Source organism: Podarcis erhardii (assembly GCF_964252035.2).
Source record: "Podarcis erhardii genome assembly, chromosome: 5".
NCBI lineage: Eukaryota > Metazoa > Chordata > Lepidosauria > Squamata > Lacertidae > Podarcis > Podarcis erhardii.
In genome coordinates, this window is record NC_138509.1 from 61,433,868 (window position 1) to 61,447,636 (window position 13,769).

General features: G+C 38.8%; 1 protein-coding gene across 3 annotated transcripts in view; it reads right to left on the reverse strand.

The window, feature by feature from the left end:
* GIGYF2 (GRB10 interacting GYF protein 2) overlaps positions 1-13,769 on the reverse strand; it is a 73,643-nt gene that overhangs the window by 43,445 nt on the left and 16,429 nt on the right. For 2 of the 3 annotated variants that reach the window (XM_081864596.1, XM_081864597.1), the window contains exons 3-7: positions 10,751-10,880; positions 9,969-10,064; positions 6,702-6,810; positions 4,181-4,292; positions 2,621-2,661 (exon numbers count right to left, since the gene is read on the reverse strand). In XM_081864596.1, coding sequence (XP_081720722.1) covers positions 2,621-2,661; positions 4,181-4,292; positions 6,702-6,810; positions 9,969-10,064; positions 10,751-10,880 — 488 coding nt within the window. Of the gene's footprint in view, positions 1-2,620; positions 2,662-4,180; positions 4,293-4,503; positions 4,607-6,701; positions 6,811-9,968; positions 10,065-10,750; positions 10,881-13,769 lie in introns of those variants that run through there. The other variant, XM_081864598.1, reaches the window with a different exon arrangement.

The following is a 13,769-nucleotide window of genomic DNA, read 5'->3' on the forward strand; positions in this document are numbered from 1 at the left end:
AGCCAATAGTTTTGTGTGCAAGGTACTGTAGGACTGATATTATACTACTGCTTCAAAAATTCAGGAAAGACAAGCTGCATATATTTAAGTACAATATACAGTACAAGGTATGCAGTTCAGTTAGACCACTTCAGCACTGAGCATATTGCTAGAAATAAGCTGCCAATAGACAAAACCTACAGCTAACCATCCATATTAAAAACAAGCATCTTAGCTCCCAACAACCATCTGCATCCTACCTCCACTGCACTCTCCGTTGGGACACTGCAAACTGCAACAGGTATTTCTTCTACCCATAACTTACTAAAAAAACATGAGCAGAGATTGGCAATGCTCACATGTATCACTCAACCATGGCTAAACCATGGTTTAGCATTACAAACCACAGCAAGCTTCAGACTCACCTCTCCTCCTCAGGTGCAGCCATGAGGAAGGGTTGAGAAACTTTCATTTCAGATTTAGACTTCAACTTGTTGTGGTCCAAATGTGGACAAACTGTGGTTAGTCTTAGCCATGGTTAGTGGAAACAAGCCAACTTCAATCCATGAGTTATGAAGTTGGATTGTTGTCACCAGCTTCAATTAAGACTGATCACAGTTTGTGGTTCAGATAAAATGCTAAACTGTGGTTAATAAAAACATATATGGAAGCTTCCTCCTCATGGTCATGGAAGAGGAGAAAACACAAGCCCTAGGTTTGCCATGGCTTGAACTCATACCACTAAACCATGGTTAGCTTTACAAGCCATCTCTTGACAAGTTAGATGCCTATACAAAACCCCACAAAGTCCTACAGCTTCAGTGGGATGGACTTTGGGTATCATAATTTTGAAGATTAACCTATCTTACAGAAATGTGGAAGAAAAATTTGAAAAGGAATTGTAAATCATCTTATGCCCTGAAATGCCTTATAAAAACGATATAAATTACTTTTAGGAGCCTAAATATTAACTCATAGCTATAGAGAGAAAAATGTTATTAAGTTCAGACAGTGTCCAAGAAACAAAATGATTTAAATCTATGTATGACTGAAAGCCAGAGGAATTGGAAATATGCCTTCTAATTCTGTGTTACCAACGTCGTAAGAACTAAAATAGAACAGCACAACAAAATAACTTAGATGCTTTAAAGGGGATTCAAAGGGGATTAAAACAGATGGCGATTCATACAATTTTCAAGTTTTGATCACCATAGAAATCTGGCACTGTTACAAAATTCAGAGTATATATATTAGAAGAATCTCCTAACAAAGAACAGCAAGCTGCAGTTAAGCACTCAAATCCTATTCACTTTCAGAAAGAGTGCTTGGTGGCTATTAGCACCTTTAAAATTCCTCAGAAAAGCCAAGTTCCTTTCTTCAACTTGAGAAACCAGTTCACCAAAAACGTTAGGAAAACAACAGGCCCCTATTTCACAATACAAATGACCTAGTTCACACACAGTGATAAACTATGGTTTAGCATGATGAGGATGAGCTGCAGTAAGTCTTGGGCTTGCACATTTTTATCTTCCCAAGCATGGCCACATCTATGATTAATGAAAGTAAGCTAGTTTCATAGCCCATGGTTTGAAGTTGTCTTGTATAGTTAACACTAACTTGTAGTTTGTTCAGGTTTGAAGGTCACCATAAGCTATGATTAGTTTAAAACAAAAGTAAAAGCCTGAGGCTCACTCTCATAGCACTGTGTAGAAAGGGTGAGGTGCAAGTTTCTCCTCTCAATTCCTTTCTCATTTTTTCAGAGAACTAGGAAACAGGGGAAGGGGCAGGAAGAAACACAGGCTATCTGCACTGTAGGTTGCCTGTATATAATAAACAAACTCCTATAGACACCATCATTTTTTGGACTACCTGATCCAACCCAACGAGTTGTAACTTTTATGCAACTGGGGTGGGGGAATTATGGACTAACTGGGAAGGGGCATTAGAGAATTGTTTTTTAAAATGTTATCTTGCATTACACTGCAAAAATGCTCAGAAAGAAAACTACTTGAGACGTAACATGGCATAATCCAAAACTTTACTTTGGTCTTATCACCACTGAATGCATCCAATGGCTTGCCAGAGCAAATTTCAGCACACAATTTAGCAAGTAATTTTTAATCCCATTGACCTCATTACAGCCCAAAAATTGGCTGTGTGGCAGAGCAATCTTGTAGCATGACCAGCTCTAATGGGCATATGATTCACTATGTACCCCAGCCAACTTGAGGTCATGTGAATTGACCCTTAAAATAGCCTGCTGCTTTCAACAAGATGTGTATTATGGAAAAAAAACCCAAAGTTTTTTGGTCACTAAAAAATAAGAAAAGTTCAGTATTGTGCTTTAAAATAATTATAATGTAACTCTAAATGAAGTAGTACACAATTTATAACTCCCCCCCCCCAAAAAAAAACCTCACTCTCTCCAATTCATACAGGCCAGGCTCTAATCCAATTCCTAAAAATGTTGGCCTATTTTGTAAAAGCACATATCTAATCCCATTTCCTAAAGATGCTGGCCTATGCGTGCATATGATTTTGATAATTTCAGATTTAGACACTGAATCTCAATTTCTTACTAACAAAACAAAATATAGATATCCATACCATTTAAAAAAACAACAAAAAACAACCCACATACCTGGTTCTTTTCGGCCTGGTTTTTCAAACCGCCTGTCCCCCCTAAAAAGGCAAAATAGCAAATTACCAAAGCATTTGGAAACACTTAAGACAGGGAATGGATCACAATTATTTCTGTGATGTACGAATAACAAGTTGAAATAATGTTTATTAATAGCATACTCTGGACAGAATATATATACAGATATAGGTATCAGAACAGGTAACAAAAGTCATTCTGAAGACCAACCTTTAAAAACGTGTGTTACTGGTGTATTTCTACTATCCATTTGTTTTGTTATATTATTGAAGTTCTTAATAATATTTGTTACTGTCAATGCATGCATCCTATTTTAGTGCATACTAATGTTCCACGAATATCAATCTATATTAGCTTGATGACACTAATTTACTTGTCTCATTTTAAAAAATCTGATCTTGATCAAACTAGGGTAAGTTTATAAAAATATAACACATATGAAGGGAAATCCCCACTGGTTAACTAATTTTTGCTTGTTGGAAAAATATAGCTGATGTTTTCTCTCTCAGCATTTCAGGAAGACATCAGGAAGAATTAATTTGACCTTTTTGAGTCACAATTTGTGGATCAATTTATTTCAACCCAGTAGAATACAGTTTAGTTGCTTTAGGTTAGAATCCACTGTGCTGCTTAAGATCATTCAAGTGGTTTGTGCTAGCCCAATACAATTTGACTTGCCCCCACTCTTTGAACAGTTAAATCAAATGCCATTAACACAAACTGCTTTTGAAATTCTCCCTGGTTTCAAAAGCATTGCCTTGAAGCAGAGGCATTTGCTGTTGAGAGAAATAAGTCTAAAGTCCTCTTCTGATTACAGATCTAATTCCTTAGTTCTTTGGATACTGACCATAATCTCTTCTCTCCTAAGCAGGTTCAATTCTTCCTTGTTCTCTTAGTAATTCCAGATAAGTACTAAGCTATGATGTCATGAAGGCTACCAATTTCAGATCTTTCTTAAATTCTACAAGGGATAATTATGTTTTGTAACTTGATTTCATGAATCATCAATATCATCCAATAGTGCCCTGGTTCAGTTAGCTTGTTTAAGCATTTTTACCCAGCTGTTCTTATAGAAGGCTCTGTCACTCATTTTAGATCTTAGAACTTCGAAATTTATCGAAATAGCTGGACCTCTATAGCCATTCCGTACATTAATCAAGGCAAAACTAGTTTGCTATTAAACATACTTTCAAAGGGGAGTTGCTGCCAACCCTGGCTCCCCGGCAGGTGTAGTATACTCATGCTCGTGGCGAAATAGGTCAGTGCATTTGGTTGTTAACTAGAAGGTTGGTGGTTTGAGCCCACCCAGGGACAACTGTAGGCAGCATTCCTGCATTGCCAGGGGTTGGACTTGATGATCCTCAGGATCCCTTCGAACTCTACGATTCTATGAAATCTATGCTCACAAACATGGTGGCCACATCTGTGACAAGACTTCTAGAAGGACAAACTTTAGAGCAGCCAGGATTCTACCAACATAACAAGTAATCTGAGCTTCACAACAGATGCAGTCCATGCCAATGTATATGTTTATTGAATTACCTTTCCTCCCAGCTCTGGGATCTGTGCATTTCTCTGCCCCCTCCTCGTCCAAATCCACCTTCTACATCATCAAAACTTCTTTGGTAGAAACCACTTTCTCCTCTACCTCTGCCTGAAAGACAAAATATGGTTGAGATCTTATAAATTTTACCATTTTCCTTTGGAACCAACAAGACCAAAGCTGATTTTTGCACTTTGCCAAAGTGCCAATCTTAAGTGCCAATCTTTCTTCAAAGTGAGCTCTTAGGGAGACCAATTAGAAAATGCACATTGTTTGATTTTTCATAAATCATAGGTTTATAGCAAAGCAGGTGCTGTCTTACATGACAGGTAACTACTGGGCCATGGGTGGAATCCGAACCACAGAGAACCATCAGTTGGTCCAGAGAAAGTGTTGAGTGCTCCTGGCATTTGTCCTATTATGACTGGAAATTCTATAAAACAGAATCAATAAATGATGTTTCTTCTTCCTCAGTCACCAGTAAATATTAAGAAAACAAAACTAATAAAGTGAGCAAACACTTAAACAAAACACTGACACTACCTCTTTTACATCTTTCTTGTACACCATTTATTATCACTCCACTTTAGCTGAAGGACTGCAACTTTCCAGTCATATTTGCGAGCTCAGTAAGAATTTAAATTAAAAAAGGAAAGGAATAATCATGTGTGCATTGCTAGGCAACCACACAAGCATTCCTTCTAATTTCTGAGTTACTCCCATTTTCTGCTCCCCCACCAGCATGAACCCTGCTGGAAAGTTATGCAGTTGTCACTTCTTTTAAAAGTAGTGGCAGAAACAGCACAGGACTTACTAGCACAGGCGTATGGCCCAATGACAACACTAGTAGTACTAGATTGCCAAATACTGTTGCTACAGTAAAAGGTTTTAAGTGAGGAGCAATTTAATACAAAATACACTTTTCCCCAGCACTCAGTTAGGGCACTCTACTTTAGGAACATTGGCAGAAAATACTACAAAACCAAATATGCACTGGGGAACATCATCAAAGTATGCTTGCAAGGTTGAAAATTTAAGCATAATCACTGCTAGATTATTTCTTTTTCATATCTAAAGATCTCCTGCAAGAAGGTCACAGTAAAAATGAGTAAAGAACAGCACAAGCATGATTCTATAGAAAGCCTACAAAACTGTCATTTGCCATCATCCTTTAAATAAATGCCTGTTGAAATTTTTGTTTATGCTACCCAGTTTATGTAGACAATTAAGAAAACATATTTCTGCAACAGCTAGTTGATGGTCTATTATTTAAATGCTTACATGGTTACTATTGTGTACAGATACTGTTTTTTATGATATAGCGGATTATGATTTTTTTTATAAATAAAGAAATAAAAACAATATTATTTAAAACAGGGATGGTTAACTTATGGGTGACATACGGCCTAGAAGAGAGATACATAACTAGTAAAATGGTCTTCCAACAAGACCCACCAAAATGTTATTTTAAAAACCTGACTGCTCCTATGAATCCCTCGCTGTGATGCCATATGGCAAAAGGCTTTTTGTGGCCCCAAGGCACTCCAAAATTTTATTTTAAAAGAAATTCCTAATTTCAACTTTTTAAAAAAACAAAACAAAATTAACTTAATAACCTTTTTTACAGACTGCTCCCATAGATATCCCACTGTGATACCAAAAGGTTTTCTGGGCCTTCCAAATATCAACGTTTTATTATTATTATTACATTAAAAAATAATACTGACCACTCCAACAGGTTCCCTGCTGTGATTCTGTGATGCTAAGTTTATAGCCCTCCCCACTACACCCAAAATGTGTTCATTTCTATAATAACAAAAAATGATCACAAATGCTTTGAAGCTCTTTTCATTCTTTTAAATTATTGCCTTAAGTAGTTTTTGTTCTACACTTCTATGCTACAAATATATCTATGACCAGCACCATGCAGTCTGTTAAATGAATTCAACTATTATGTCTACATTTCTTGCAGGTTGTTGTAACTCTTTTACATCTGTTCATTCTACTACCTCACACTGCAGAGGAGGTCTAAGATGACTATGTGGGCCATTAAGGGCAGAAATTGTTATCATTTTCCCGTTTTTGTAACATGCAGATGGCTTGATATATTCTACTTATTTATCCAGTGAACTTAAATATTTTAGAGTAAGAGTTGTTATCTCAGCTCCTACCTTAAAATCCTCTAAATATTGTTTTTCCTTCACTAAATCCAGGAATATTGGTCAAACATTGGGAAAACAAAGCACAGGATGTGTATGTATATTGGAACTTCCTTAATTACTTTGCAGTGCTGCAGCCCTTACCTTCTCTCATGCTAGGACCCAATTCTATCCTATGTGTTTTTGGATAGGTTCTCTCTCTTACTGGCTTACTTTATTTTTTGTAACATTTATCCCATCTTTCCTTCCAAAGAAAGAAAAGCCATGGCAGATTCTAAACCCCAACATCTTTATACGGGGTTAAGCAGTTTAATTCTAAAATGTAACATTGACACTACTTTACATTCACAAAGCCTCTCACCTCGGCCTCTAGAGGAACTTCGACCTCGAGGAGTCCCTACCACCGTTCCTCCACCTCGTCCCATCAATCGTAGGACAGCAGCACTATTTACAGACATAGAGAAATTTCTCTGCCGAAAAGAAGAAACACGGTGAGGGAAATATTTTGTAACAATACTATCATAAAATCAGACCTATCTCCCCTGCCCCGTCAAAATTCCAATGTATTATTCAGCAATTTTCAAGCTACGTAAGTATTGCTGGTGAACTTCTGAGATGACAATTTCCTTCAATTTTCAAACATCAAAATGAGCTTTTTGCATATGAATGCTCTAGAATGTTTGAACAGTGTTTGACTCACTAGTAGAATATATGTAAAAGGAAAGAGCCCATGTTCAATCTTGTTAAAAAGGATCTCAAATATACAGCAGGGCTAAGAAATAATTCTGATGAGACCTTGAAAAGTTGTTGCCAGTAAAAACAGCAAGTACTGGGTCAGATAGACCAACAGTCCAACGCACTACAAGATGGCTTCACGTGTTCATCATGTTTAGAATATTAATTACGCAGTTACCGTATTTTTCGCCCCATAGGACGCACTTTTTGCCCTCCAAAAATGAAGGGGAAATCTGGGTGCGTCCTATGGGGCGAATGCAGGCTTTCGCTGAAGCTTGGAGAGCGAGAGGGGTCGGTGCACACCAACCCCTCTCGCTCTCCAGGCTTCAGGAAGACATCCGCAGCCTAGGCAGCCTTGCGGGAGTTCCCGCAGGGCTGTCTAGGCTGCGGATAGCAGCCTGCTTCCCGGAGCGCCGGGCGCGCCGAAAGCAGACCGCCCGGCGCTTCGGAAACACATCCGCAGCCTAGGCAGCCCTGCGGGAGTTCCTGCAGGGCTCCCCACGCTGCGGATAGCAGCCTGGCGCCCGGCGCGTCCTGAAGCAGAGCGCCCCTCGCGCCGGGCAGACATCGGCCAGCCCCACAAGCTCGGGGGACAGCGGGGAGGCGCAGCGCCACCATCCCGCTGTTTCCCGACCTGGTTTTGGGGGAGAAATAAAGGAAAACATTTTTTCCTTTATTTCCCCCCCCAAAAAACTAGGTCTGTCCTATGGGACGAAAAATACGGTACTTTGCATTTGTGTATAGTGGATGTCCCTTAAGACACCAAGGAATGATTTTTTCTTTTTCAGATTAAAGAAAGTGACTTATGTTTTAAGTTATGAGGAATTACACAACACAGCAAAGCACTTGATTATATGCATATTCAGATACCAATTTGTATTAGGTTCAAGCCTTGGATTAAAGTGCTCCTCCCTTCTCTCCAGCCCTGCTCTAATATGCATAAAATGAGAAGATTGGATTCTGGTTTAAACTATCTATAGTTTGCTAGTACAGTGGTAGCTTGGGTTAAGTACTTAATTCGTTCCGGAGGTCCGTTCTTAACCTGAAACTGTTCTTAACCTGAAGCACCACTTTAGCTAATGGGGCGTCCTGCTGCCGCTGCGCCACCGCTGCACGATTTCTGTTCTCATCCTGAAGCAAAGTTCTTAACCTGAGGTAATATTTCTGGGTTAGCGGAGTCTGTAACCTGAAGTGTATGTAACCTGAAGCGTATGTAACCCGAGGTACCACTGTATGTTGAACTAGGAACTCTCTAAACTGATCTGTGTGTAACACAGTCCCTTCTTACCTGCTGTATATGCTATTCATGAAGGGGTTTCATGGCTACAAATGTAGCAACATAAGAGGACACCTAAAAATTATTACTTGTAAATCCCATTGTGTTCAGAAGGACTGTGGATTTTAATATTTATCATTTAAATTATAATTTTCTAATGGCTTTGGATTTTGTATTTTTAATTGTGAGTCACCTTGAGCAATTATTTGGATAGGCAGAAAATAAATATATCAAATAAAGGAGAAAGAAAACAGAAATACAGAATTCAAGTATAAAATATTATGTCCTCCTGCAGTGTATTCTGCTGAAGCTTACTGTATTTGTGGGGGGGTAGAAGGCAACCACTTAGCCTATAAACAGATTTTCAAAATTCCATTTCTAAAGTTTCTGATAATAATTAACTTGTAATTTCACAGCTTAAACAATGGGGCAGGGAACAATATTTTTTTGCATGTTTCAAATATGTGTTAAAAACTCCCTAGATTAACTTGCATACTTTGAATACCCTGGAAAATTCTCTCAGTCTAAGATTTCCCAAGCCATAGCAGACATACAGTGGTACCTCGGTTTAGAACTTAATTCGTTCCGGAGGTACGTTCTTAACCTGAAACTGTTCTTAACCTGAAGCACCACTTTACCTAATGGGGCCTCCTGCTGCCTCTGCGCTGCCGGAGCACAATTTCTGTTCTCATCCTGAAGCAAAATTCTTAACCCGAGGTACTATTTCTGGGTTAGCGGAGTCTGTAGCCTCGAGCATTTGTAACCTGAAGCGTATGAAACCTGAGGTACCACTGTATTTAGAATGAAGCATACCAATATCAATTCCAGTTGAGTATCATTCCAGGGCAACTGCTTTGTATTTGAGTGCATCTCTCTAAACCTCAATGATCAATGAGATAACAATAGTGGAATATTCCACTTTTCCTACATTAATGAAGTATAAGACTTACAGTGGTAACTTGGTTCTCAAACGCCGAAAATCCGGAAGTGTTCCAGTTTTCAAACGTTTTTCGGAGGCCGAATGTTCAAAGCAGCTGTCAGCTATTGTTTCTGGGGCACCTGCACTAATCAGAAGCTGTACCTTGGTTTTTGAACATTTTGGAAGTCAAACAGATTCCTGGAACAGATTATGTTTGGTGCTTTTGTTTTTACTATTTATTTTGCGTTTTTGAGGCTTTCTCGGTTAATTTGTTTTTGTGACTGTGTAGAACCCAGTTCAGCTACTGATTGATTGATTGATTGTGTGACTGTGGTAATGGATAAAAGCCCCCCCATTCAAAAATGACTATCATGAGTGCAGGTAACAAAATAATAATTTTTATTTTTATCATCTACAATACTGTCTTATTTATTTTATAGTGCAGTACATTGATTATTGCCTGCATTTTATGCATGAATGCTCTCATTAGATAGTAAAATTCATGTTAAATTGCTGTTTGAGGGGTTGTTTTTAAAAGTCTGGAACGGATTAATCTGTTTTGCATTACTTTCTATGGGAAAGTGTGCCTTGGTTTTGGAACACTTTGGTTTTGGAATGGACTTCCGGAACGGATTAAGTTTGAGAACCAAGATACCACTGTATAGAAATTCCCATTTTCTGTTTATTCAGAAACCAACCTGTTCTTCTTCTGTAAAAGGTACTAGTGCCAAGGGTGGTAAGGGCTCCTCCTGTAGAATAGGCAGAAACTCCTTATCAAGAAGGTCTGACGGTATCTGCAAGGGAAGAGAGAATGTAGCAAAATACATTGACCCTCAAAACATAAATGCCATGGACAATACCAATACCCAAAAGAAAGTACAAAGCAATTTTTTTTTTCTATTTCTTTTTCCAGGTCTCAGTATCTATTGAGACATACAGTGGTGCCTCGCAAGACGAAAAGAATCCGTTCCGCGATTCTCTTCGTCTAGTGGTTTTTTCGTCTTGCGAAGCAAGCCCATTGACGGCTTAGCGGATTAGCGCTATTAGCGGCTTTTAGCTGCTTAGCGGATAAGCAGATAAGAGGCTTAGCGGCTTAGAAAAAGGGGGGGAAGGAAAAAAAAGTCGGAAAAACTCGCAAGACATCTTCGTCTTGCGAAGCAAGCCCATAGGAAATTCGTTTTGCAAAGCACCTCCAAAACGGAAAACCCTTTCGTCTAGCGGGTTTTTCGTCTTGCGAGGCATTCGTCTTGCGAGGCACCACTGTATCTGGAAACCAAAAATGTATACTAATAAAGTGAATTATGGGCATAATTCTAGCAACTACTAAAAGCTCCTTCAGAAGTCTAAGCAACTAATGACATTTCAAAGAAGTTTAGAGTTTTATGAGTTTAGCATTTTCTCCTTGGTTTCATTAGCATACACTTAAAACTATGAATGGATTTGCAAGCAACCAGACAGGAACATTATTCTCCTAACTTACCTTACTATCTTTCAGGAAAAGTGCTAACATTTCTTCTCTCCCATAACGATAATCTGCTAATTTATACTTTGGCAAAGCTGGAGAAAGGGGAGGAGATGTCACACTCCCACCACTAGACAGAGCTCGCAGCCTATAGGGGAACAAATAGGGAAGAAGAAATTAAGACAACCAATTATGTACTCTGCTGTCAGGACAACAAACCTTCAGACTACAGTGATGTCAAACAGAAATCCCTTTCTATCCTGCAGAAGCAGCTAAAGAAAGCTATTTTTATATAGCCTTAGTTGAAAATTATTCACAAAAGAGTCTTAAATGCACTTCACATAGTTTTAATGTGAAGTTCATATGGAGTCAACAGTTGGGATTTTTAATTTTGTTCCATTATAACTGATGTTCTGAATTGGCTGTTGCTTAGGCCAATACATCTAAATAGGTCACCATGTCATTCGCATTACAATTACAGGCGACACATGTGCAAAGGTGGTTATCAACATACTGACATTGGAGACCTGATACCACCATTCAGCACTGTCAGACAAGTGCTGAATCCCATGTGACTCACATGGACTTGCTTTATTTTTCATTTTTTTCTAACGCCTGGCACAAAGGAGCACCAAACTGAATGACTAAAGCTGTTACCAGCTACCCTGAACACATCTGGGTCCTTCCCCTCAATCATCACTCTGTAATGCTTCATCAGGACTCTAAGGAATTCTGGACAAAGTAAGATGGCAGTGGTTCCAATCACAGTATTCCTCCTGAGATGGGCAGTGCTAAAAGGCACTGCCGCCATCTCACCACAGGTCTCTGCTATGGCTTCTCTCACTAGTGCCATTGCTACTGGTCCTCACCACTCCATCTCTCAGAGCCAGATGAACTGCCACTACTCTTGGTCCCAAGGTCAGTCTTGGTCCTTGATTCCCAAGAACAAACCTGGCCCTGGCTCTGTAATGCATATTCTGTTAATAGTCTATGACTAAATATACTGAAAAGAAAAGCCTACAGTTTGAAGAAGTTGTTGCAACATAAGATATACAATGGCCCAGATTAAAGAACTCTATCTGCCCAGAAGGGTTTTATACTTGCTTTTCCACTAACAGCATTCCTACAGCCATGCTGCGTGGCAAATAGCTTCTGGAAGTAAATGGACGTTTAAAAAAGCTTTGTGATACAGCATGAGAATGTCAGCTGCTCAAAGGAGAAAGTTCAACTTGGCTGGCAAAAACTCCTTGCCCATGTCTAATTAGCTTCTTTTCAGGGCCTAGTCACAGAAAGCAGTATGCTACTAAGTACTGAAGGATGTACTATACTATGATGACAAATTTGAAGATTTAAATTTATTTCCCCATTCTCTTTCTCATTCGCCATCTATTTTCATCTTCTCAAATTCCCCTCTACCTAGTCTCTTGAAGCTACTTACTTCAGAGACCTGTTCTATACACAGGGAGGCTACTGTACTCTGAACTAGATGGGACCCTGAAGGCCTATCTACCACATACGAGCCTGTCAGAGAACTCACTGTTTAATAAAGAACTATGTATACCTACCCTTAGGGTAAAAGGTTAGTGTGAAAAGCTTTCAACAACATCTTGTAAAAGTTACAGATACTAGCTGACCATGCAGGAAGCATTCCACAGTACATAGAAATGCTATCCTCTTCCCTTCCTTTACCAGGCTGTTTACCCTCACAGCCTGCTCTACAGTGGATTGCAGCATTAAAGCAGCAGGCCTCCATCCTGCCTGCTGCTTCTTAGCTCTTGAAGAAGGCAGGGTATAGAAGCCTGAACAAACCCAACGTGTATAAAAATCATCCCATGTATTATGTATCCCTTATTCTGATTCTGCACATGTGCCACTACACTTATTCTGAATTGGAAACCAGAATTATTGGGGATGCAGGAAAGTGATCTGTTCTGGATCCACAGCAGGCTTTCAAATAACAGTTCCATCTTTTTTTTTTTTTTAAGTTTCAGTGCGGTTTTCACTTCAGGTTCAGTTTGATTCTGAGTCACAACATGCATTTTCTAAGGTCTGAACTTTATTTTAGTTACCACAGTTTAATCAAACACAAATAAAACTAATACCTTATTCAGACAACCCCCAAAACAAGTTTTTACACTCCCTCTGAATGGATTCCCACCAGCATTTTACAGTTGCTCTAACCAGTTACCCATAATGTCTCAATTGGGCAACTATTATCAGCACCCAACACAATAAGTATTTGCATCTCAACAGCCACATTTTGATGTTATGCTAAACCCGTGAAGTGTGATGTGAACTGGCCTTTGGCAGGAGGAAAAGTTTGGTTTTGAAGTCAAATTGCTTTGCATTTTGAATCCTAAAGTGTGATTAATGTTAACTATGGCTTATTTAAACAAGCTGGATTCATAACCAATGGTTGGATGTTGGTCTATTTTAAACAAACTGTTAAGATAACTGCAGTTTCATCAGACAAGATGACAAATGAGCCATTTTTATGCAAAAAAAAATGGAAGCAAACATAAATGCAGCTTTATTTACATTATGTGCTTTATATTTTGACAACTCCAGAATTATGTGTCAGAGATCTTCAAGGACAGAGGTTTTCAGACCAATGGTATCATAGCTGCTGTCTGTAACAGTAACCAGTGACTAAGGATTGTGATTTGTTTCTGTGTATATTGTATAAAGTGTAAATTATAGGTAAATGTAAACCTATCTAAAATAATACTGTTGAATTAAAAGGCAGCTAAACTGAAGTCCAGCATCTGCACAGATCTGAATCTCTTTACAAGTATTCAATAAAAGCTACTGCTAACTAGTGGAGAGCCAGCAATCAAAAAGTTACTCTGAAATATTACAAAAACTATATAATGTTAAAATCAAAGCTTATCTCATACAACTTTTCAGATCGCTGCTGCTATTTCTAATTTAGGAGGATTCAAGGCACTCCAACTAGCAATTTGGGATTAACTCTCATTGGTTTGCTGCCACCATGTGGTAGCACCTTTCATGACATTTAAATAAACATCACTTGTGA